The following is a 25,489-nucleotide window of genomic DNA, read 5'->3' on the forward strand; positions in this document are numbered from 1 at the left end:
TCACAACCTTTTGTGCATTTGCGTCCCCAGCGTATGCCGCTTATGGAGGGAATGTGTTCGTCGGGTGTTGCGGACGCACCGGAGTGTGGCGTGGATCTCCGCGGGCTCCGCGGATGCTGGTCACTTGGAGGAGCATTGCTTGGTCCGCGTGGTAGCCGAGGAGCTTGAGGCAAGTAAGACGGGGGCGTCATGCACAGGCCGTTTCAGGGTTGGTGGGTCAGTCTTTGCATACGTAATCTTTTTCTATTTAATCCTTATTTTGTACGTGGCCTTGTTCTTGGTAATTTAGGGAATATTTTCTCGTGACATGAAAATATTTTATAAGCACCCATTTTAATGACTATATTGTAAGGATGTGCCATGATTTATTTGAACGTTTTTCAGATGTTGGACGTTTGTACATGTATACACGTTGGACGTGTATACAGATTTATACTATTCTAATAACGCTATACCAAATCTTCCCCTTACCTGCTTCTTTTGAAGGAGGTATTTTCACTGTCAGGGATGGCAGCTGGATCTCGTTTTGAGTAGTGTCACATTAAAAAGCCAAGAATCAATGATTAAACCCAAATATTTCATTCTCTGGTCCTGCCTACTCTTTTGTATTGTAATCTCTGGTCCCCGTTTCAAAAATTGAGCAGTACCTAAGGAGGTAAAGACCTGAACTATGGAATCAGAGGGGCAGCCTTCTTGAGCACAGGTGTCAGTGAGGCTGTGTTATCTTATTTATGGGTAGGACAGAGCTGTTTGAGAGTAAATTGTCAATCTGATATTCTTTCACTTCTTTATACTTTAGTATGCATTACATACTAAACAAGAATATTCTGCATCACCTCTATACAACCATCAGAGCCTGGAAATTATTATTGATACATTTCTACTGTCTGTTCCTAACATTTCTTTCAGATTTTGCCAGTTGTCCCAGTATTGCTCCTCGTAGCAAAATAATTGTTTAGAATCTTATGCTGTTTTTGTCATTTCTTTAATTTCTGATGTGGAAACAGTTTCTCAAGCTTTCCTTGACTTTCACAACTTTGATAAGTATGTAAATTGCAGGCCACTTATCTTGTAGAACATGTTTCTTTGATTCAGATTATGTATCTTTGGCAGGAATATCACAGAAGTGATCCTGTGCTCTTAGTTTCATCCTATTAGGTAGCATCTGATTTCCATTTTTGTTCCGTTACTGGTGTTATTACCTTTGATAATTTGAGAGGTGTTTCCCAGATGTGGCTACTGTAAAATTACTCTTTTCCACTGTAATTAATAAGTATTTTGTGAGGAGATACTTTGAAACTATGTAAGTATTCCTGTCTCAATTTATTCATTTATTTATATCTGTATGGACTCTTAAGTCTCTTACTCAATGGAATATAACCTCGAAAAGAATTTATTTTGGTGTCCAAATTGTCCCCATTTTGTCTAGCAGGAACCCCTTCATCTGGCTTCAGGATCTTTAGATATGCATCTGTCACCTTTGAGTACTTCCTTGCTTTCTGACACATTTTCTAAGCTCATCTTGTGTTTTGTCTGCTTTAGTCCTGGAGTCAGCCATTTCTTTAAAGAGTTCTGGTGCCTTTTAGTGGAGAATGGTAGTTGAGATGCATTGCTGTTGAAGGGTTTGCTGCTCTAGAGCCCAGTGGAAGAGAGCCCAGGAATATATGTATATGCATATGTGTTTGTGTATATATGTGTATATAATTACATCTTTCCATTACATACATACATTCCATTATATATGGAAATTCATGAGTTCGCACGAGTACATCCAATTCCATTCCAACACAGAATTGTTTACAGTTTTCTTTTCTCTCAGGTCATATTTGTACCTCCCTTTTGACCAATGAGAAACCTGGCTTTCATCATTCTTAATATGTTTAGATATTAGACAAATGCCCCATAAATGACCAATCTTCTGTTTCCCCTTTTCTCATGTGGATTTTCTTTTTACTCTGTTTGGGCTTTCGGACTCAGATCCAAAGTGGCCAATATCCAAAGGCAGGCCTATAGGAAACTTTCTTCTTTGCATATTGGCTCAAACCCTGCCTGGTCTATTTCTAGAAGTTGTCATTTGGAGAAGTTCAAAATGCAGGCAGACTTCCATAAAGATGTTCTTTGCAGCATCATTTATTATAAGGGAAATTGAAAACAATCTAATGTTTAGAAATAGTCACTAAATGATGAACTGCAAGATGCATTAATGACAAGAGTACCTAGTGAACATGACAAGTTCATGTTATAAGTGAAGAAGGCAGATTATGAAATTATGTTTAGTGTAATATGAATTATTTAAAAACAAAAAAGGAAAAATAGAAAAGAAATAAGCCAAAATGTTAGCAAAAGTTTCCTGCCAGGGTAGAATTGTGTAATTTTTTTTATTTTTTTATTTTTTTATTTAATGTTTTTTTTTTATTTATTTCTAGGAGAGAGAGAGGGAGAGAGCAGGGGAGGGTCAGAGAGAGAGGGAGTCACAGACTGAAACAGGCTCCAGGCTCTGAGCTGGCAGTCAGCACAGAGCCCGACGCGGGGCTCGAACCCACGAACCGTGAGATCATGACCTAAGCGAAAGTCGGACGCTTAACCGACTAAGCCACCCAGGCGCCCCTGTGTAATTTTTTTTTTAATGCTTTAAAATGTTATTATTTTTCCTTCAGAGTTTTACCACAGCAGGTTTTATTTTCATATAGCTTTAAAAGTTTATACAATATAATGGCTGTTAGTAGCTGGACATATTTAGGTCTGAACCTAGCTTTGGTACATACCAGCTGTCAGTCTGAAAAAGTTATCTAATCTGGAGCACCTGAAGGGCTCAATAGGTTAAGTGTCCAACTTCAGTTCAGGTCATGATCTCACGGTTCATGGTTTCGAGTACCCCATCGACCGGGCTCTTGGTTGTCTACTGTCAGTGCAGAGCCCACTTCAGATCCTCTATTTCCCTCTCTTTCTGGCCCTCCCATGCTCTTGTGTATGTTCTCTCTATCAAAAATAAATAAACATGGGGCACCTGGGTGGCTCAGTCAGTTAAGCCTCCGACTTCGGCTCAGGTCATGATCTCACGTTTGTGGGTTCGAGTCCCGCATCAGGCTCTGTGCTGACAGCTCAGAGCCTGGAGCCTGCTTCAGATTCTGTATCTCCCTGTCTCTCTGCCCTTCCCCCTCTCATACTCTGTCTTTCTGTGTCTCAAAAATAAATTTAAAAAAATTTTTAAAATTTTAAAAACAAATAAATAAACAAACATTTAAAAAAATGGAAAAGGAAAAGTTACCTAATCTCTTTGAGCTTCAGGTTCTCTCTCTATAGAATGGAAAGACAATAAAAATTTTCCTCATACTCTTAAAGACTTACTCTAAGGGTTAAATAATCTAAAGGTAATGCATATAACACATTACCTTCAGTACCAGGGATAATAATTTTTCAATGAATGAAATTATTATTTTCTATTATCAATGGCATTTTAAAAATCCATGTATTAATGCCCTTACAGATGTTTATTTATTGTAGTAATCGCTACTGCGGTTAAACTAAAACATGGAAACCTTGTCCAAATCATGCTGTTTTCTTTGTGTTTGCCACTAGATTACCCAGTGAACATGACACTTTTATAGCCATAAAGTAAGTTTTAACTTTTTTATCAGAAATATTTTTAAGTCTACAAAAAGGTTTATAACATATCTTTCTATTTGGAACTTCTTTGTATAAAGGAGTGAGGTTGCAGTTGTCTCACATTGTGCTTTGAGAACTTTTCATGTTGAGGACTGTCCTTGTCACTGCTTCTAGTGAGAATTAGAAAGGAAGATTCAGCAATTGCTTTTCATTGGATCCCAGGACTGAGAGAATCCTGAAAACTCAGGACCAGACTTCTAATCTCCTTACTTCCTATACTAGATATCACAAACTCAAATGACCCCAAAGTTAGGCAGGTGACTAAGTTGGTTTACTGTGACAGCAGAGGGAGCAATAAGGCCATGGCAAACCAGGAGGTGCTTGCCTGGGTTTAGCCCTAGACAAGAAGAATGCAGTCTAAGTGTTGTCTAGTTTTTCAAAAGAATCTGGAAATCCACATTTTATGTAAATATTTTGTGTAATTTTCAATGTTGGTAACCAAATTACGTTCTTAGAAAATGCTGTGTGGACCAAGAGAACTATACTCTTAGGTCTTATCAGCCCTGGGGCCACCACAGGGCCATCATTCTGTCTCAGTTACCTTTTGTCTATATGGAATCTACTCTGAAACATCTTAACATTCACCCAAATTACAATGGATTAACATTTTTTTATTATTTAATCAACATTATTGAGGGTTGCTATCTATATGTTAAGTACTTCATTCCATTCTGATAGTAAAAATATTTGAAAATAACCAGCTTAGGGAAAAAAGTATGTTCATCCTTTTGTTTGATTCAGCCACTTTGCTACTTGGCCGTAATGTGAGATTTAGTGGAAAACAGGATTCTGAATAAGCCTAGCTCATAAGTGGAGATAAGGCACAAGTAAGAATGACTGGGATATAAAGTATGTCACATATGAGGTCCAGGGTACTGAAGGAGTCTAAGAAAAGGTATTGTAGGGGAGGTGGCACTTTAAGTGGTCTCTAGGGGGACATAGTCCTAAATCAAGTGGGAATTGAAGAGAGCTGCAGGAGAATGTGCACAGCAGTGTATGTAGTCTGGATTATAGTAAGCAAAAGTTTCCCTTCGGCGAACTAGTTGGTAAGGTGGAAATGAAGACCTGGGATACTTGCATTTGGTAGGCAGTGAAAAGAGAAGAAATACAGTTTGTATACTTTCCCTTGTTGCTCAGATGTTTCTGTTACTGGGGTGCCTATTCAGACAAAGCAAGTGGCACCTTTTGCTGGCATTTAATGTTTTTATTTAAAATTTTAAGGGGGCACCTAGGTGGCTCAGTCGGTTAAGCATCCGAATTTGGCCTTGGTCATGATCTCACGGCTTGTGGGTTCGGGCCCCGCATTGGGCTCTGTGCTGACAACTAGCTCAGAGCCTGGAGCCTGCTTCAGATTCTGTACTCCCTCTCTCTCTGACCCTCCCCTGCTCACGCTCTCTCTCTCTCAGAAATAAATAAAATGTTAAAATTTTTTTAAATAAATAAAATGAAGTAAAATTTTAAATTATGGGGATGCCTGGGTGGCTTAGTCAGTTGGGCATCCAACTTTTGATTCTGGCTCAGGTCATGATCCCAGAGTTGTGGGATCTAGGCCTATGGCATGCTCCAGGCTGAGCGTTGAGCCCACTTGGGATTCTCTCTCTCATTCCCTCTGCCTTTCTCACCCACTCTCTCTCTCTCTCTCTAAAATAAAAAATTAACAAAAAGTATTTGAATTATGAAAATGAACATTTTGAGTCAGGCTGAATGAGGTTGACTTAAAATAAGAGATGCTCAAATGAATGAGCTGAAAAAGAAGGAGCAGAAATAAAAAATGAATGGGCTGTGGTTGGACTCAGGTGAGACATTGACCCGAAGGGAGAGTATGTTCATGGCAGTTTGGACCAGGGCAAAACTTTAAGGGACCACGAGAGCAGTTCTAGATTTGTGTCATTCAGTTCCATTTTTGTTTTTTCTTACCAGAATGTTCACATCTTACCACAGACCGTTCTTTACATGGCTGATTCAGAAACTTTCATTAGTCTGGAAGAGTGTCGTGGCCACAAGAGAGGTAAATATCAAAAGAAGAGGTTTGAGTTTTTTGTTTCCTTTTGTACCTCAAGAGTTAAATATTGTCCTAGTCTTGAGAGTTACTGAGGCTCTGGGCCTTCATGAATATATTGTCTTTGAAACTTGAGAGGCCATTTTTGCTTCAAAGGCTGATTTCTGAACCTTGCAGAAATTCTAAACTAAAACAAATTCTTTAGAAAGATGTTTTTCTCATTTTGAAATACTTTAGCCATCCAGGCACGTTCTATTATTAAAACAGGATGTTTATCTTTGGCAATTGAAGCCTTATATTGTGTGATGGGGACCCATTCAGGGAGACCAAGGTTATCTATAGATACCATGCATGCTTCTTCACTCAATAAGAGCAGAAGTAGACTACGTTTCCCAGGCTGGGCACGCTGAGGCTCAGAGCTAGACCTGGGTTATCACTGTCTAATTTGAATCCAGGTGACTGTGTATGCAGTGAAACAGTCATGCTCTAATATCGGCTAAACAGAGAGGTACAACAACAAGTTAAAATTTAGCTGCTGCTGCTAAATTTAACATCATTGGGGAAAAACCAGTATATGAGCAAAACAAGAAAGGCAAATTGGTGATGTTAAAAGTCAGATTTAGAATTTAACACATAGAGCAGGGCGCAAATGGGAAAATGTTTTCATCAAAGTTTTTAGACTTCTTTATAAAGCATTCTGGTATAAGTGATTTAAACTTTATTCATTGTTTGCTTTTTTCCCCCCACACCATCATATTTGACCTAAAATGATGTAATAATTTCACTACTGTATTATTATAGCAAGGAAAAGAACTACTATGGAAGCAGCATTTGCCCTTGAGAAGCTATTCCCAAAACAATGCCAAGTCCTTGGGATTGTGACCCCAGGAATTGTAGGTGAGAGAAAATACCATTTTGATGATTTCTTGTTTTGCATTAATGTGGGGGTCCTGTAAATTGTTGAATTCTTTGTAGCCTAAAACCACATTTATATTTTGGGCCATCCAAAAATGCCGTAAAGTTAGTCATATTTGCCATGGTATATTTAACTTCCATTAATGTTCTTTAGATTACTGTGGTTAGTATTCCTGGTCTCAGGGCTGTCTATAAAAACCAGATGTGATGCATATCTTTCCAGGAGTCTTTCATAAGAGGAAAGAGCTCACATACTTCCTCTCTCCAAATCAGAAAGCATTAAATGCTCTTGTCAGTTTAACCAGGATTGTTTCTGGTAGGCATGGGTAAGTTAGGGCTGTGATTAGGAGCTATAGTAGACCTTGCTAGAAAGCTTCTGTTTCTCTACTTAGATACCACTGTTTGAACATTAAATTATACCCTTTTTCACATTTGCTGCTGGTGAATTTTTGCTGTTTGTTATTTACTATTCTTGATTCTTTTAAAAAAAAATTTTTTTTTTTTTGTGAGAGAGAGCACATGCAAAGGGAGAGAGGCAGAGGCAGACACACACACACACACACACACACACACACAGAAAGAGAGAGAGAGAGAGAGACAGAGTATCTTAAGCAAGCTCCGTACTCATTGTGGAGCCCAGTGCAAGTTTGTCTCACAGACCATGAGATCATGACCTGAGCTGAAATTGAGAGTTGTGTGCTTAACCAACTGAGTCACCCAGGTGCCCCTTGATTCTTTTCTTTAGCTCATGGGGGAGAGACATTCTGTTGAGGCAGTCATGGTGCAGTGGTTCAGGTACCTGGATTGGAATCCTGGCTGTACCGCTCTGTATGACTTTGGGTAAATTGCTTAACCTTACAGGGCTTCAGTTTCCCCATATATGAAATGGGGATGATTGATAATAGTTCTTTGGAGGGTTGAGGATTAAATGAGTTAACTTGAAAAGTAATCAGAATAGAGATGTGCAGGAATCAATGAGTAAATGTTAACTATTACTATTTTCTTTGTTCCACTCAGTATTACTCCATAATTGGCATATTTAATTTTCACTGAGAGACTTTTGATCTTAGCACAGTGAAGTACAAAGGATTTCAAGTGTGTACAAATGAATAAGGATAAATACACGGTTGATAGAGGCTATTTCATCTCTACCGTTATTGGCTCCTCACACCTATACTATTATTTCTGCCTGTCACCATGCATTTTGTTCTTCATTGGATTAAAAATGATAGCAGTAACCATGGTTTTCTTTTAACTTTTGAATTTTCCTAAAATGGTCTAGGTTTACCATTGCTAGTTATTAACAAATGCTTATATAGAATGGTAGCTTTGTCATTTTCTTATGCCTCCCCACCTCATCTACTGTGGTTTTTTCAAAGTACAGTCACATTTCTGCTTTTTAAAATTTTGGCTAGGGGGTGGAGGCAGGAGAGGGAGTGTGGACTTGTTGAGGGGACCCCATTATGACAGTGGGAAGTCTACCTTAAGCCTTCCTTTCTGCCTTTTTAAAAATATATATATTTATTTATTTATTTTGAGAGAGAGAGAGCAACCCCATGCAGGGGAGGGGCAGAGAGAGGGAGAGAGAGAGGCTCAGCCCTGTCAGCACAGAGCCAGACGTGGGGCTCAAACTTACAAACTGAGATCATGATCTGAGCCGAAGTCAGATGCTTAACCGACTGAACCACCCAGGTACCCCTGCTTGCCCTGTTCTGAAGGAGTTTTAACTTTGCTGATTTGTTTCCCCAAGTTCCCTTATGATCTTGATGTCAAGATTAGATGCCATTCCAATTCTGTCTTGTGTTTGCATGGACACACTTTGTGTTTTTGGTACCCCTGCAGTTAGATGCTTTCTTTGAGCCAGTTCCATGCATGTTCCGACAAAACTAACGCCAAGACGGTTGGATTCCTTTTTCTTAGGCCAGAGTTTAGTGATTATTTCTAAAGCAGTCATTGACTCCTAGCCCATCTTCCTTCTTAGGTTAGAAAAATTTCAAGTTTGAGGGGTACCTGGGCGGCTCAGTTGGTTAAGTGTCCGACTTCAGCTCAGGTCATGATCAGGTTTGTGAGTTCGAGCCCTGCGTCGGGCTCTGTGCTGACAGCTAGCTCAGAGCCTGGAGCCTGTTTCGGATTCTGTGTCTCCTTCTCTCTCTGAGCCTCCCCTGCTCATGCTGTCTTTTTTTCTCAGAAATAAATAAAACATTAAAAAATAATAAAAAGAAAAATTTCAAGTTTGAGAGATTGTCATTTTCTTTCTTTTAAGGTAAACTTCACTTACATTCCCTACACAATCTTAAGTGTACTAAATTAATGAGTTTTGACTAATGTATACCCTTGTGTAACCTATACGCCAGTCAAGATATAGAATATATTTCTGTTACCTCAGGAACATCTGTCATGCCCTTTTCCTGTCCATCTCTGCCTGCAAAGGAAACCTTGGTTCTTATTTCTGTGACCATAAATTAGATTGCCTGTTGTTAAGTGTTATATAAATAGGGGGGAGGGGGAAGTGTTATATAAATGGAACTATATGGTATATACCCTTCTTATGTCTTGGTTTTTTCACTCAGCATAAACATTTTTAACACCATAATATTTTTGAGATTAACTTAAGTTACTGTGCGTATTAGTGTTCATTTAAAAATTGTTAGTAGTATTCTGTTATATAAATAGACTATTTTTCCATTCTCTTTTTAATGGAGATTTGGATTGTTTCACATTCCTGACTATTGTGAATGAGGCTGTTGTGAACATTTTTGTGTAAGTCTTGTTATTCTTCTTGGGCAATTACCAAGATGTGGAATTGCTGGGTCTTGGAGTTGGTGTATGTTTAACTCAACAAGAAACTGCCAAACTATTTTCAAGACTTGTTCCATTTATACTCACCAGCAGTGAATGAGGATGTTAGATGCTCATTGCTACATATCCTCACTAATACTTAGTGTCTTCAAATGAGTCTTTCATTTTAGCCATCATAGTGGATCCTATGCTAGTTCTAATTTGAATTACTCCAATGATTTTAATTATGTTGAGCATCTCTTCTGTTTATTGTCTATTTGTATACCAGTTTTTGTGATGTATCCAAGTCTTTTACTAATTTTTTTATTGGATTGTTTTTATTTTTGACTTGAAGTTGTTTATATATTCTAATACAAGACCTTAATTAGGTATAGGTGTTGTAAATATTTATGTCCTTTCCAGGAAGTCTTTGCCTATCTCAAAGTCACAAAAATATTCTCTATGTTTTTTTCTATAAGCTGTATGGTTTAGCTCTTAAATGTATGGTGTGAGTTAGGGATTCAAGGTTAATTTTTTTTCATATGTTTATCCAACTATTTCATCACCCTTTGTTGAAGATTTTTCTTTCCTCTAATTGCCTTGGCACCTTTGTTAAAAATAATTGACTGCATGTTTGTGGATCTATTTCTGTATTTAATTCTGCTTCATTGATATATTTGTCTATCCTTAAGCCATTGCCATATTACTATAGGTTTTGATGTTCTTTTTAAAAACTGTTTTGGCTCTTTAGGTCTTTTGCATATCTACATATTTTTAGAATCAACCTGTCTTATTCAATTAAAAGCATATTGAGATTTAGTTTATATTGTCTTGAGATCGCACTTTTAAAAACTGCTTTTGTTTTGGGGCGCCTGGGTGGTTCAGTCGGTTAAGTGTCCAACTTTGGCTCAGGTCATGATCACATGGTTCGTGAGTTCGAGCCCTGTGTCGGGCTGTTTGCTGAAGGCTAGCTCAGAACCTGGAGCCTCCTTCAGATTCTGTATCTCCGACCCTCCCCTGCTCACACTGTCTCTCTCTCTCTCAGAAATAAATAAACATTAAAAAATTAATTAATTAATTAAAGATTGCTTTTGTTTTGATCTATTTTTGTGGAAGAAAGGGTCCTTATGACCTAAAATTTTTGTTTTTAATTAAGAATATATTGTGGGGGGTAGAGATTGTATTGTGTGGGGTTTGTTAGGATTCTGAAATTTTATCTTTGGATATTTTTTCATTTTGCTATAGCTTTGATTTCTAAAAAGCTTAATATCACTTCTCGGCCTTTTGGCTAAGATCAAGTGTAGTATCGAAAAAGCTTAACACTTCTTAAAAAGAGTTTTACTCTAGTGGCACGTGAGTGGCTCAGTTGGTTAAGCGTCCAACTTTTGAATTCAACTCAGGTTATGATTTCATGGTTTTAGGAGTTCAAGCCCTGCGTCTGGCTCTGCACTGAGTGTGGAGCCTGCTTGGGATTCTCTCTCTCTCTCTCTCTCTCTCTCTCTTTTCCCCCCATCTCTCTACCCCTCCCCCACTCACATAGTCTCTCTCTTTAAATAAAAATTTTTTTTAAAGTTTTATTCTTTATATTGGTAACATTTATTGTTAAAGAAAAATAGAAGATAAAGATGAGCAAAAAAATCAAGCAACTTTAAGTTAACTACTGTATTAATGTTATGATGCATAACCTTTTGGATGTTCAAAAAATAGCATCATATGTAGAAATAAATACATGTGTATGTACATATATCAAGAATATAATTTTCTATAGACTTGTAACCTACTGTACTTGTTTTAGTCTCCTGTGGCTGCCATAACCAAATAACACACTGGTGGCTTAAACAACAGAAATGTATGTATGTTCTCACAGTGTTGGAGGCTGGAAATCCAAAATTAAAGTGTTGGCAGGTTTCCTTTCTCCGGAGGCTTCTCCCTAGTTTTCAGACCATTGCCTTGCCTCCTTGCTAAGTCCTCACATGGCCATTTCTCTTTATGCATGCATCCCTAATGTCTTTTTCTCTTCTTACAAGGATGCCAGACTTACTGGATTAGGGTCCAACTCTGATGACCTCATTTAACCTTAATTACCTCTTTAAAGGCCTTATCTCCAAATATATTCGTAGTGGTAGTTAGGGCTTCAACATACAAATTTTAAGGGGGACACAATTCTGTCCATAACACCTACGTTTAAAATTCACAGCATAGAGCGAAATAAGTCAGGCAGAGAAGGACAAATATCATATGTTTGCACGTATAGGAGGATTAGGAGGAACTTGACGGAGGAACAAGGGGGAGAAGAAGGGCAGAAATGGTGGGGGAAAGGGAGAGAAGCAAACCATGAGAGACTCTTGAATGCTGACAAAAACTGAGGACTGATGGATGTGGGGGGAGGGGGGGATGGGCATGGAGGAGGACACTTGTGGGGATGAGCACTGAGTGTTATGTGGAAACTAATTTGACAATAAACTATTAAAAAAAAAAAAATTCACAGCATATTACATATTTCCATGTTAGTGAATATGTCTGTCAGTCTTAATGGCTGTGGTTGATTGTTTAAGTATAACTTTTAATATAAATACCAGTGTAGGGCATTTAGATTTTTCCTTTTACATTCTGTTAAAAATTCTGTGATAAAAGTATTTTTTGTGTGTGTGCATATATATTGGTGTATGTGTATGTATAAGTATATATACATTATATACATATTTTATATAATTGTCAAATATCTTTAGGAAAATTTTGTAAAAGTGGAATTGCTGCAAAGATTATTTACTACCCTCCAACTTCTTACTTAGAAAAACATCAAATCTTCAAAGTTGTAGAATGATAGAATAGTAAACATTCATATTCCTTTTGTCTAGATTCACTAATTTAAAAATTTTTGCAAGGCACCTGGGTAGATCAGTCAGTTAAGCATCTGACACTTGATTTCAGCTCAGGTCATTATCTCATGGTTCGTGAGATCAAGTCCCACGTCGGGCTCTAAGCTGACAGTTATAGAGCCTGCTTGAGATTCTCTCTTTCTGCCTCTCCCCTGTGTATGCTTGACTTCTCTCTCTCTTCAAAATAAATAAACTTTAAAAAATTAATAAGTTTGGTAGCAGTTTTTTTTCTTGGTTTATAAAAAAACATTTCTTTCTAAACCATTGGAAAGTAGATTGCAGACATCATGAAATTTTCATGACACCACCCCTAAAAATTTCAAAGCTGAGAAATATTTACTCAGATAGTGGCTTATTAACTGGTTGATTACCTTAGTGACCCAAACTATAGTTATCTAGGTGGCGCTAGATACATACCAAATGAAGTGTACATACCAAGTGAAGATACATACCAAGTGAAACTTCAGTTTTTATTAAATCTGTTCATGAGGGGTGTCTGGGTGGTTCAGTTGGTTAGGCATCTGACTTTGGCTCAGGTCATGATCTCACAGTTCCTGGGTTCAAGCCCCACATCAGACTCTGCTGTCAGGACAGAGCTTGCTTTGGATCCTCTGTCCCCCTCTCTTCCTGTCCTTCCCTGGCTCATGCTATCTCTCTGTCTCTCCAAAATAAAAAACAAACATTTAAAAAAAAAAAAAAAGCTATTCATGAAACTTTTTTTTTCCTAGTGACTCCGATGGGATCAGGTAATAATCGACCTCAGGAAATAGAAATTGGAGAGTCTGGTTTTGCTCTGTTATTCCCTCAAATTGAAGGAATAAAAATACAACCCTTTCATTTTACTAAGGACCCAAAGAATTTAACCCTAGAAAGACATCGACTCACTGAAGTAGGTAAGTCACTGTTCTTTACCATTAATTGTCCAATTGCCCAATTGATTGATTGTGTTTGTTCCTTTGAGAGAGTCTGAATTAAGTATACATGTTACTAATAAATATATTTGTATTTAATTCTGAATTTTGAAGCACTTCTTTCTCTTTGGAGTACTTTATCATTTTGCTATTTTAGTTTTCTGAAAACCTTTTTAAAGCATTGTTTTACACTAATAAAAGGCATTTATTATGAAGAAAAATTTTTTTGTTAAATGCTTTATTCCTGAGAGAGAGAGAAAGAGAGAGAGACAGCGAGACAGCGTGAGCAGTGGAGGGTCAGAGAGAAAAGGAGATACAGAATCTGAAGCAGGCTCGCTCTGAGCTAGCTGTCAGCACAGAGTCCGACGTGGGGCTCGAACCCACAAACTATGAGATCATGACCTGAGCCGAAGTCAGACGCTTAACTGACTGAGCCACCCAGGCGCCCCAAAATTTTTTTAATAAAATATAGGTTCTATGTCAACTAATTAGAAAGATGGGAATAAGTGTAGTGAACTTGATAAGTTTTAGAAAAGCTGTTAAGTTAAGGCAGAGTCTGTCAAACAAGGATTTCCTAGGACACGTAAGACTAGAGGAAGTTTGGCTGGAGTAGGCAAGGTCGTGAGAGGTGATTTTGAAGAGCTAAAGGGTTGGCTTAATTTCCAGGATCTGATGAGAAAGCTTAATATAATAAGCAGCAGAGTAGTTACTCAAGCAGAGCAGTGTTAAGGCTTTTTGTCTGCATCTACAGGTGAACTGATTGACATTAACTTATTTTTAAAAATCTCTGTTGGCATGAAAAATTACCTGTTTGTGCATCAGTCAGCCACCCTATAGAGACAAGCCTCCATTATTTGAAATGGCACTGAATCCAGTGGGAATAAAAAAATATGTAACAACAAAGGGGACACTTGTGATTGGTTTACTAATGAGAAAAAAAGGAGTCTACACATTGAGACTGGCTTGGGCAACTGTCCTTTACAGTGCAAAGAAAGACTCAGAGTGGTTGGTGGGGATGGGATGAGAAGCACAGAAGGAGGAGGTTTTGACTGCAGACACCAGCAGCCAGCAATAGCAGGCCTCTTGATAATGTGGAAGAGTTGTCAGATACAGGTAATGCATGGGAAGTTTCAACAGCCAGCCTGCAGGGTAAGGCAGGAAACTATAGCTAGTGAGAATGCAGGCTTATAACTGCCCTAGTTCTGTTACATTCCAGCTTTCCTAATTTAGGACAAGTTTCTTCACTTTTTATAAGCCTCTGTTTCCTATCTGTAAAGTGGAGATAGCTGACTTACAGAAGTATAAGCATTAGATAAAATGACTTCTATAAAGCACTTAGCCAAATACCTTGCTCTGTAGATGGTGGGTTAACGTTGGCCCCTGTACCTTAGGCAGGCTTTGCAGTGGGTCACAGTGATCCATCTGCAGTGTGGTTTGTGTTATGTGGAGGAATTGACTAGGAGGAGGGATGTTCAGGAAAAGGACAGTGAAGGTCTTAGGTATTCATATCATCCCATTCAGAAGCGTTATGCCAGAGGAACATGCCCATGGCTTGGCTGATGGTGACAATTAATGATAACTAATACTGAGGCATTATAAGCCAGGTACTGTGCTACATGCTGTTTCTAATTCTCACAACGGCTTTACCGGGTAGAATTTGTCACAGTATGTTGTTGGTGAGGAAACTAAACTTGCAATAGTAGAGAGCAAAAGCTCTCACACTACATAGTACATAAACAGAAGACCAGAGTCCTCTGTATTGTTAAAGCTACCCAAAATCAAGGATTCCAAACATTCTCTAAGGAAAACTCCACATTGTGCCTTTTATTTTATTTTATTTTATTTTGTTAAAAAAAATTTTTTTAATGTTTTATTTATTTCTGAGAGAGATAGAGACAGTGTGAGCAGGGGAGAGTCAGAGAGAGAGGGAGATACAGAATCTGAAACAGACTACAGGTTCTAAGCTACCTGTCAGCACAGAGCCCAATGCGGGGCTCAAACCCACGAACCATGAGATCATGACCTGAGCCGAAGTCGGACGCTCAACTGACTGAGCCACCCAGGCGCCCCAGACTGTGCCTTTTAAACTGACCTAATGTTAAGTACAAAGGGAGAAAGAATTTTAGGAGCAAATGTGATTGTGTAGCTAAGCTAGAAACTTTCTCATGGTATAATGAGGAAGTTTGTTGGAAGGTTGGCAGGAGTTAACAGTGCTCAGCAAACCCGATTTCTCTTAGACTGGTGGTTAGCTCGTGGGTCTGAAGCTCAAGAAGGAGTTGAGGTCAGAGATAATTGGTTTGAGAGCCATTTGCACGTAGTGTGACAGGCTTTCTGCAAGAATGTCCAGGACAGGTTTTAGAAAAGATTCAGCAACAAATTTAGCACAAAGAAGGAAGGAAAAAGGTATAGCTTGATGCTGACAAGATGATGGCCTACCAAAGATGTGAAACGTGTTACCCAGTAGAAGCAGAGGTGCTAGAAAACATATAACCACGAGACTTAATCTAATGAGGGGTGTTGGGAAAGTGATGTTTGTATGGAGCCCTAAAAAGTGGACTAGAGTGGGAATGGGTCCCTCACATGTGGAGTAGGGAGGAGTATCTTAGGTGGTCTTTACCTTCTTTCTAGGTTACCGACAAATAGAGCAAGGTAGCCCGCAGTCAAGGACAAGAAATGGAAGGGGCCTGATCATACACCTTCAGGATGGAAATGTTGTGGATTCCCATGCTCATTTGTGAAATATAAAAAATTCTAGTGTGTCTGGAAGAGTGGTGACAGCAACAAGGGGTGTGTGATGTGAGGCGAAGCCATAGAGGCAAGTGGAGGCCACATCGTGCCCATAAAACATAGTAAGGATTTTACATATTTAATGGCAGTGGGAAGCCAGGATTTTAAACAAAAGAGTGACATAATCAGAGAAGTCTTTTGAAAATAACCCTCTAGCTGTGGTGTGTGGTGATCAGTTTGGAGGAATATGAGAGCAGGTGCAGGACAAACAGGAGGTTGTTGTGGTGATTAAGGCAGGAGAGGATGGAAAGTGGAGCTGAAGAGATGGCTGGATCAAGACAAAGTTTTGAGGTGGAATCAACAGGATGTAGTGACTGATTAAAATGTTGGGTATTGTGAATGAGGGAGGTGGCTGTGATGTCACCCAGGTTTTTGGCCAGCACTGCTGCACATTACCGTCTCCTGAGGGAAGGAATAGACCAGGGGCACAAGTTGGAGGAATCAGATTAGCAGTTTTGGATTGAACATGTTGAATCTGAGTTGGGGTCACTGATTAGACAGTTGAATGTATAGTTCTGGACTCAGGAGAATGGTCAGGACTAAAGATAGAAATTTGGGAATCACTGGGTAATTAATGGGAATTAAACCAGATAGAAACCAGCTCAGTAATGAGAGGAGGAAGAGGAGAGAGGAAGGAAGCTCAGCAGTTTATACTGCTTGTCCAGGGTTGATTGAGACTGTTGGAATACCATAACCAAACTCGGGAAGTTCACTGGTTGGGGTGCACTAAACTGAACACAAGCCAAAAAAGTGTTGAAAACAAGGAACTTTTTATTACTTGTTACAAGTAGCTCTCAAAGCTCTGGCTCCCCAAGGAGTTAGTACAGGAAGCTTTTATTCAGAATTAGTGGTGGGGCGCCTGGGTGGCTTAGTCGGTTAAGCGTCCGACTTTCGCTTGGGTCATGATCTCGCNGTGGGCAGGGACAGGGAGCTTGCACATACATATTGAGGAGCTTACACATACTCTGTTACTTTTAGGCGTTTGGTTCAATTGCACATGCCTAGTGTGTCAACATGCAGTGCGTATATCTTATGTTCAAAAAGCAGAAAACTCTGCCCATGGGAGGAGATCTTAGTGTTATAAAGAGCTAAAGCTAACTTCAGGACAGCTCAGTGACTTTTGTGCAAGAAGTCAGCTCTGATCTGGCTCGAACTGGCTCACATAAGGTGAACACCTGGTGGTGTCTCCTTGGTGGGAACTGCTTGTTCTGTTGAACAGACACATTCCTTCCTTGCTTTTGTCCTTTCTCCTCTTTACTCCTGCTGATAGCTCTCCGCTCTCTAAGTAACTCCCTGTTGAAGCCTAGCTAGCAATACCATGACTCCCCCCTTGTGCTTATGTTGAAGACTTTATTGAGACTCCTCAATGAGGAGGTTCTTTAGCAATTTCCTAACTTTTCTTTGAAAGAGTTCCTTGCTAAGTAAAATCTTACCTGGGGTGGGGTACCAACATAAAAATAAAGCAGAGAGAGCAGAGCAGTTTGGGTTGAAGGGAGTATTGGAAGGTGTAGAACTGAGGCTTCTTCACTTCTCCCCTGTCTCCCTCTGGGCACCTCTGAACCAGTTGCCCAGAGGAGCATATTGTAATGGAGGGAGGAGCATCCCACTTTAAGATGGTCTGTGTTTCTTCCCTGTAGGCTTCAAGTTGTTCAGTAAAGTGGCTCTAGCATGAAAGCAGTACCTGGCAGCCTGTGACCCCTGCCCTTCTACAGATAGAGCTGGAGAAGGCAGCCTCAGGACTGCCAGTTGCTCTTAGATGAGTTTGAGCTTAAGAGCCAGGGCTTTTTCCTCCTTGGAGAACGCTTGAGGTGGGTAGCTAGACTTGTCTCACACCTGTGATTCTCTTTCTCTTTTACAAACCCATCATTCTGACATTCCCCTGGGGCCCAGGATTTTCTGGGCTACAGTTTTATTTGTAGACAGTGACATTAGAAAAGATTTTCCACTAGTTTTTCCATTTGAGGTCACAAGAAGTCCTGAAAGGTCCTCCTGCATTTGTTCTTGGAAGGAGAGGAGTGGAAGTGTCAGTTCTGTAACCCCATAGCACCAGTTCCTTCTGGGCAGCCACTCTGGGAGTGTGTATTTATTATTATGTCTACCCTGAGTCACGTCCTATAATAGTGGATACAATTTGCATGTTTTCATGTGAATTTGGAAGATGTTGAATCCTCATAGAGTTTCTAGGAACTAAACAGTACATAATAGGTTCTGGTGGGCATTTAAATAAGTGAATTTCTGTTGAAGCGCTTAGAACAGTGCCTGGCAGAGGCACCTAGGTGGCTCAGTTGGTTAAGCGTCCGACTTCGGCTCAGGTCATGATCTCACAGTCTGTGGTTTCGAGCCCCACATTGGGCTCTGTGCTGACAGCTCAGAGCCTGGATCCTGCTTCAGATTCTGTGTCTTCTCTCTCTCTGCCCCTCCCCTGCTCTCTCTCTGCCTCTGTCTCTCAAAATAAAATAAAAACATAAAAAAAAAGTGCCTTGCAGAAGTTCTGTGTTTCCTATTACATTGATGATGTTATGATCTACTTTGTGGGTTGTTCAGGTCCTTTCTGCTTACCGCTTTTGGTCCATTGATGACTACTCTTGAACTCTGCCAGCAACTGAGTGGGAGTGAACATTATTTGTTAAGTCAGATTGCCAAGAAAAAATTGAGGGACAAAGTTTTTAAATTATCTAGAGATTTCAGAGAATCTTGAGGAGTCCGCCAACAGTGATCAGGTGCAAAGCAGAGAAAGATGGTAAAGCTAAAACCTATGTGATGGAATTTGCTCTGATTTAGAAGTTGCACAGCCCTTGAGAAAGTCTAATTGACAGGAAGGTGGTGCCCATGTTCTGTTAGGGTTTCCTGCCCTTGCGGTAGATGTCATTCAGCTCTGGGAGCAAGAAGGGCTAGAAAACACAAACTGTAAGAGGCCAGTGGGGGCTGACTCTCAGTTCACAGTGGTGCATAATACAGCCCCCAGCCTACCGTGCCTCCCACCCCGAACCCGTGTGCCACAGGCTCCATGTCCATGGACAGGAACAGCTTCTTACTGTATAACACCAGAGATATTTGTAGATAAGGTACATCTCAAAGGCATGACTACACAAAAGCCAGAGCAACACAGGTGACCCCCAGTCAGTTTTGAGGATAAGGATGCAAGGCTTCTTTTCCCCTGCCTATAAATTTGATGTTTACTTTAGATGCATTTAATTCAAGGGGAAACATTGCCTTAGCTTCATCATTTCAATATTTAGCTAAACAGATCTAACTTATGGTCAGAGCCCTCACTAAATTAGCCAGATTGTGTTTTGTTAGCTATGCTCTATTGAGCCTGTGGTGGGCACCTGAATAATAAGTAGACTTTTCCTTTGAAGTAGGTTTTCTACAAGCATTCAGATTCCATCACTTTCAAACAAATCATATAATAGTTGTCTTGAGAGTGGCTTCTCTAGAAAGAATAGAAATCTAAACATGCAGACCTAGAGTATTTCCAAGGAGTCCTGGCCTAACTTTGGAATAGTTCTTCCTGTTTTGATGTTCCTGAATCTGACATAGGTCTTGGTGTCTAGATTTTATCTTATTTTTTAAATTTCCTTTTAGCCTTCTAGTTGGTCTTAGTTGTAATAAATTTATATTTTGCCTTATTTGAAATGAATTTAAGGCAGCTTACAAAGACACATACAGTATCAGCAGAGGAGTTCTGAATTGAGGGACATGTGTAGGAAGTACACAGTGAAACCCAGGCTGAGGGTAATATACAAGATTCATACCATCTCTGCTGTCAGCACAGAAGCCCGCTTCAGTTCCCATTTACTCTCCTCCTTCCCAGCTCATGCTTTCTCTCTGTCTCAAAAATAAAGAAAAACATTTTTAAAAAATAGAAGTGGACTGGAGGAAATTTCCCTGGATAAGTCAGTGTTTGGTGTTAGTAAATAATCATTCCCCCCACATCTGTTTCCTTAAGTGAGTCTTATTTCTGATAATCTTCACCTTAGGTCTGTCAAGATGGAAGTCACGTGGCTGGGTCAGTGGAAACAGGGATGAGAATGTGGGTTAGGTATAGATTTTTTTTTTCCTGTCCTATTACCTGTTTGATAATGCCAGAAATTTTCAAATTGATAGTCTTAAAGTGCCCAGAGGCTCAGGTGAAAGCCAGGGAGTTTGTTGGGGAGTGCTGGAGTACAGCCTATCACCCTTTGGGCTATACTACCCCCTAATGAAAGCTCCTTTTTGTTTTAACACTATAGAATGGAACATTTTCTTGCTTTGGAAAGAGTTTCCAATATTCAAAGCATCTTCCCTCCCACCCCCCTTTCCTGTAAAAAGTGGATAGGGCCTATATGTATTTTCATGGTGTATTGGTTTCCTGAGGCTGCTGTAATAAGTTACCACAAACTTAGTGGCTTAAAGCAACAGAAATTTTTCTGTCACAGTCCAAGAGGCTAAAAATCTGAAGTCAAGGTGTCTAAAGGGCTGCACTCCCTCTAAGGCTACAGGGGTGAATCTCTTCATTGACCCTTCCACCTTCTGGTAGCCACTGGTATTCCTCATGGTTGCATCACTCCAGTTTCTGCTTCTGTGGTCACAGTGCTTCTTCTTATGTCTGTGTCTCTTATATAGGTCTTTTAAGGACACTTACTGTAGTATATAGAGCCTATAATAACAGATGCTGTCATTGCTGTATCCTTAATTACATCTGCAAAGACCCTTTTCCCAAATGGGTTTACATTCATCAGTTCCAGAGATTTGATGGGGATACATTTTGGGGGACACCACCATTAAATACATGACAGGTGTTTGGTGCCTTTTCTCTCCATTTTCTCTGGATCTTTAAATTATTACTACTGCTAACTCTGGGTACACTCACATCCTTTCATTCCAGGGGGTGGCCTGTGTGAAGATGGCTTACACTAAGGTCTACCATGGATGCTGCTTAGTTACATAGCTGGTTCTTTGTGTTGAGTATGGATTGTATTATTTTCAAATAGCCATTTCATTTTTTTAATGGGGAAAATTACAGCAAAGATTTTGAAGTGTTAAAGTTTGTAAAAAAAAAAAAAAGGAAACTGTAAGTGCAGGTCATTAGCAGAAACATTTTGTTTTGCAAAAATAAAGAAAATAAGATTGTGATAAAGTTTAAAATTCCAGTTTGAAGGCTGTCTTTAATTGTTGCTCTTCCTTTCTCTGCAGGTCTTTTAGATAACCCTGAGCTTCGTGTGGTCCTGGTATTTGGCTATAATTGCTGTAAGGTGGGAGCCAGTAATTATCTGCAGCGAGTAGTCAGCACTTTCAGTGATATGAATGTCATCTTGGCTGGAGGCCAGGTAGACAACCTGGCATCTCTGACCTCTGACAAGTATGTCTCATGTGCTTCTGATTCCTCCCATGTATGCCCAGAAATTTTCTCAGGTTTTTCTTACCTCATGTTTTTAAAACACATGTTTACAGAATTGCTAACAGTTCATTCCATTATGTAGTACTCGACATAATTCTTCTGACAACTGAAGAATTAAATTTATATGTTGTCTTTTAATAACTTATTAAATGGATTCACACTCTCCTCAAAATTAATTTTCAGCACTGTCTACTAGTATCTCCCCCGGCAGCTCTATACTCCATAAAACCGCAGTGATCACTTCCTCTGTAGTTCTGTTTTCTCCTCTGAAGGAAATGCATAGTTAAACAGTGAATCTTTATGGTAGACCTACTCAGTGCCATGGAAATCTTTTAGAGAGGGAATATTACCTGTGACAGTTCTCAAATCCATTCTGTGGAGCATCTTGGATGCTTATTGGAATGGGCACATATTTTGGGAAATGCTATACTAGATTTTTTTGAAAGCCCTTTTCAAAAGGTGTCAAATTTGTGTTATCTGTGATATTGTTACTAAGGCTTTTGCTTTTGAAGATGAAATATTTGCTTAGTTATTTTGGGTGCCATTACTCCCTTTGCATTTTGAATGAGAGTATGTAGTAGTTTCTAAGTTTGAACATGAGTAAGTGAACATGAATATCATCAGTTTCCAAAAGCAGGAAAATGAGAACCTGTTATCCCCAGATGCTTCCTGCAAACACTAGTATTCATTTCTCACTATATTTGTGTTTAGTATTTGGATACTAGAGTGGTGATGTGGCAACAGACTGTTAGAGATCAGTATCTTTAAAAGCAAGCAGTATAAATAATCCCAGTTATAATCTCCCTTCTTTAAGGCTCCTCAGATGAGTCAGGAAGAGCAAATATAGTTGACCCTTAAGCAATGCAGGGGTTAATGTATAATATTGTGACTCCCCCAAAATTTAGCCTACTGTTGACTGGAAGTCTTACTGATAACATGAACAGTTGGTTAACTTATATGTATTCTTACCATATGGAAACCTAGAGAAAAAATGTTAAATGTTAAGAAAGTCATAAGGAAAAACATTTGCAGTCCTGTACTTATCAAGAAAAATCTACATATTAGAGAATGTGTGTTGTTCACAGGTCAACTATAGCTAAGTTGAGGCACTGAATTCTAAGCAGGATATCAAACATTGGATTTCATGCATAAATACACCTAATTCTCAGTAATTGTGGATTTTTTTCTCCTCTTGCCTGATTTTCTGAGTCTTTGCCTTTACCTTTAAATTGTATACAGTAGGGCAGTGATGATTTAATACCTTTACCTTTAAAATGCCAATCTCACTCAGACCAGAGATTTAGCATCTGAGATGTGACTCTCTTAGCATGGTTGGTTGTCTGTATATCATCTTCTTTTTATACCTGTTGTGGTAAATAGTCCTCAAGAATCATTACCCTTTACATGACACATTAATTTTAATGTGATCTTCATACTGTGGATACATGTCCGTGGGTAAGAGAAGCCATTCAATAAATCAAGACTCTATTTTAATAGTCTCCAGATACACCATTCACTAAAAAAAGCTTGGTAAATAATTCTTTCAGGCAAGATATTGACAACACACATAGCGATTGTAAGCCAAAGAGGAAATGAAATAAAGTTAAAGGAGCAGTGGAGGACTTCAGAAGGTGGATTCTGTCCCTCAGTATACCTGGTTTTGCTACTGGCTAATCTTATTATCTTAGTCCCCTTAAGCTTTTTCAGTTAAGTTTCTTGTTAACTCAGTGAATTTTGCCCATTTCATCAACTCACATGTTGGTAAACGTGATAGAATATAAGGTACTTGTGTTTCCCCTGTAAGTGTAGGTGTCCACTATATTATGCTTTATAACTTTGACACTTTATATTTGGTTTAGTAAGGATAAAATATTACATAAAAAGGCAAATATAAACAAAAACATGTTTTTACCATTAGATTAAGCTGAATTGTAGGCTGAAAGTAATAAATAGGACATAGCAATTTAATCATGTTTCTTTATGGACCAAACAACTTAAAGCTAAAACTTGTGGAGTTACAGGCTCTTAATAAAATTACCATCCATGACTGAACTACTATCTATCGTTTTTAGAATGTGACACTAAGGTAAGGGGGAAAAGATTCCAAAAATGTAAATAATACCAGAAAGCTTTATTTAATAGATATCATTGTGTATATGAATAACATTTTAAGATTCCTTTTAAGAAAGTAAGAAATGTTAAGGATACTCTTTCTAAAAACCCAGGATGGGGCGCCTGGGTGGCTCAGTCGGTTAAGCGTCCGACTTCGGCTCAGGCCATGATCTCACGGTTCGTGGGTTTGAGCCCTGCATCAGGCTCTGTGCTGACAGCTAGCTCAGAGCCTGGAGCCTGCTTCAGATTCTGTGTCTCCCACTCTCTCTGACCCTCCCCTGCTCACGCTGTCTCTCTCTCTCTCAGAAATAAACATTAAAAAATAATAATAGTGANTAATAATAATAAAAATAAAATAAAATAAATAAAAACCCAGGATGGGTTTCAGAAATCTATGTGGACATGCATTTGCCCCTTGAATTTGTAACTAAAAAAGTAGTTGCTTACTTCTTCACAGATCTGCTTCCCTGCATTCTTTTAAATGTATTAATAGTTTAATTGTTAACCCCTGTTACACTCCTCCTGTCTGGGAAGGTGAGCCTCAGACTAACGTAGGCTTTTAAAGGCAGTAACTCCTAATTAGTGGATCAGGAGTTTTCTTTACACTTTAAAATTTATATTCTCATTATATGTTTCATGGTGTATCACCACACTTTTCTAATTGAATTTCCAGAAACCCTCTGGATATTGATGCCACTGGTGTGGTTGGACTGTCATTTAGTGGACACCGAATCCAGAGTGCCACCGTGCTTCTCAATGAGGAGGTCAATGACGAGAAGACTGCTGAGGCTGCGATGCAGCGCCTCAAAGCTGCCAGCATCCCGGAACAGAATACCATTGGCTTCATGTTTGCATGTGTTGGCAGGGGTTTTCAGTATTACAGAGCCAAGGGGAATGTTGAGGCTGATGCATTCAGAAAGTATTTTCCCAGTGTTCCTTTATTTGGCTTCTTTGGAAATGGAGAAATTGGATGTGATCGCATAGTCACTGGGAACTTCATATTGAAGAAATGTAATGAGATGAAGGATGATGATCTGTTTCACAGCTATACAACAATAATGGCACTGATTCATCTTGGGTCATCTAAATGAAGCCACCTGTAAAGTGGCTTTCACAATATAAAACTTTCGGGCTCTGCCTTTCCTAGAAAATGGAAATTGGGATATGTGTATTTCACTTTATATGTATCAGTTTTGTAACTTTGACTCTAAAGACTACATCAGGGGTAGTTTTTAATAAATTTGATGGACAACTTCGTACCTAACATAATGCAAACAGAATTGAGAGCTTTTGTGCCAAACTGATTACGGCTATATTGTACTGGATTATGTAACTACTATGTAATGTGACTTAAATAGTCTTCTGCATAGGAAGATACAAAGAGGATTCATCAGTAGGATGGAGCTTTAAGACATTCCATGACTACCTCTGAACTGTTAGATCTTTTAGCAAAATCACGAAGACATTTTTTTCTCTCTTAATGAAGGAGAAACATACATGGATAGCTTGGGAAATCCTTCTCTGCTTTACAGTTTTACCGATTTTTTTAGAAGCTGTAACAAAATTATTACTTTTTACTTATTTGATAAAAATTAAAGAACTATTTTTGTTCTAGTACCCCGAAGTTGCTTAGTCAAATAAATTGGCAAGACTAACCAATATTTTATTACTTTATGAGGAAAAAAAATTTCCTTTTCCCTCAATGAAGGAATTGTAAATGAAAAATCCTTTTCACCTAATTCTATAATAGAACTGGCAGACCAGACAATTGCATTACCTTATTTTGGTTTTAACCAATAAAACATACCTTGGAAACTCATTCATTGTTTTGTACATCATTGCTTTTGGTTAGTGAATGATGGAAGTAAACTAATACTTCAGAAAAGAAAGCCCAGAATGATAGTCAGCTAGTAAATCCTGCTGTATTCCCAGAATGGCTTTTTTAAGTTTATATTTCTAATTATGCTAATATCTAATGAAATATGTTCTGAGAACACAGATTTTCCCCAGTGACCTTTCTTCATATAGTGATGGAACCGTAGATTTCACCTATGCACGTGCC

General features: G+C 38.9%; 1 protein-coding gene and 1 pseudogene across 2 annotated transcripts in view; both read left to right on the forward strand.

Moving 5' to 3' along the window:
* FBXO22 (F-box protein 22) overlaps positions 1–25,246 on the forward strand; it is a 28,198-nt gene extending 2,952 nt beyond the window's left edge. For both annotated transcript variants that reach the window (XM_077780470.1, XM_077780469.1), the window contains exons 2-7: positions 31–169; positions 5,587–5,674; positions 6,467–6,562; positions 12,966–13,130; positions 21,111–21,276; positions 24,101–25,246. In XM_077780470.1, coding sequence (XP_077636596.1) covers positions 31–169; positions 5,587–5,674; positions 6,467–6,562; positions 12,966–13,130; positions 21,111–21,276; positions 24,101–24,518 — 1,072 coding nt within the window. In that variant the 3' untranslated portion in view covers positions 24,519–25,246. The remainder of the gene's footprint in view (positions 1–30; positions 170–5,586; positions 5,675–6,466; positions 6,563–12,965; positions 13,131–21,110; positions 21,277–24,100) is intronic.
* LOC144245099 (U2 spliceosomal RNA) lies at positions 10,627–10,792 on the forward strand (annotated as a pseudogene).
* Positions 25,247–25,489: the final 243 nt, after the last annotated feature.

The sequence above is a fragment of the Crocuta crocuta genome, unplaced genomic scaffold (genome assembly GCF_008692635.1).
Source record: "Crocuta crocuta isolate KB4526 unplaced genomic scaffold, BGI_CrCroc_1.0 scaffold310, whole genome shotgun sequence".
Lineage (NCBI taxonomy): Eukaryota > Metazoa > Chordata > Mammalia > Carnivora > Hyaenidae > Crocuta > Crocuta crocuta.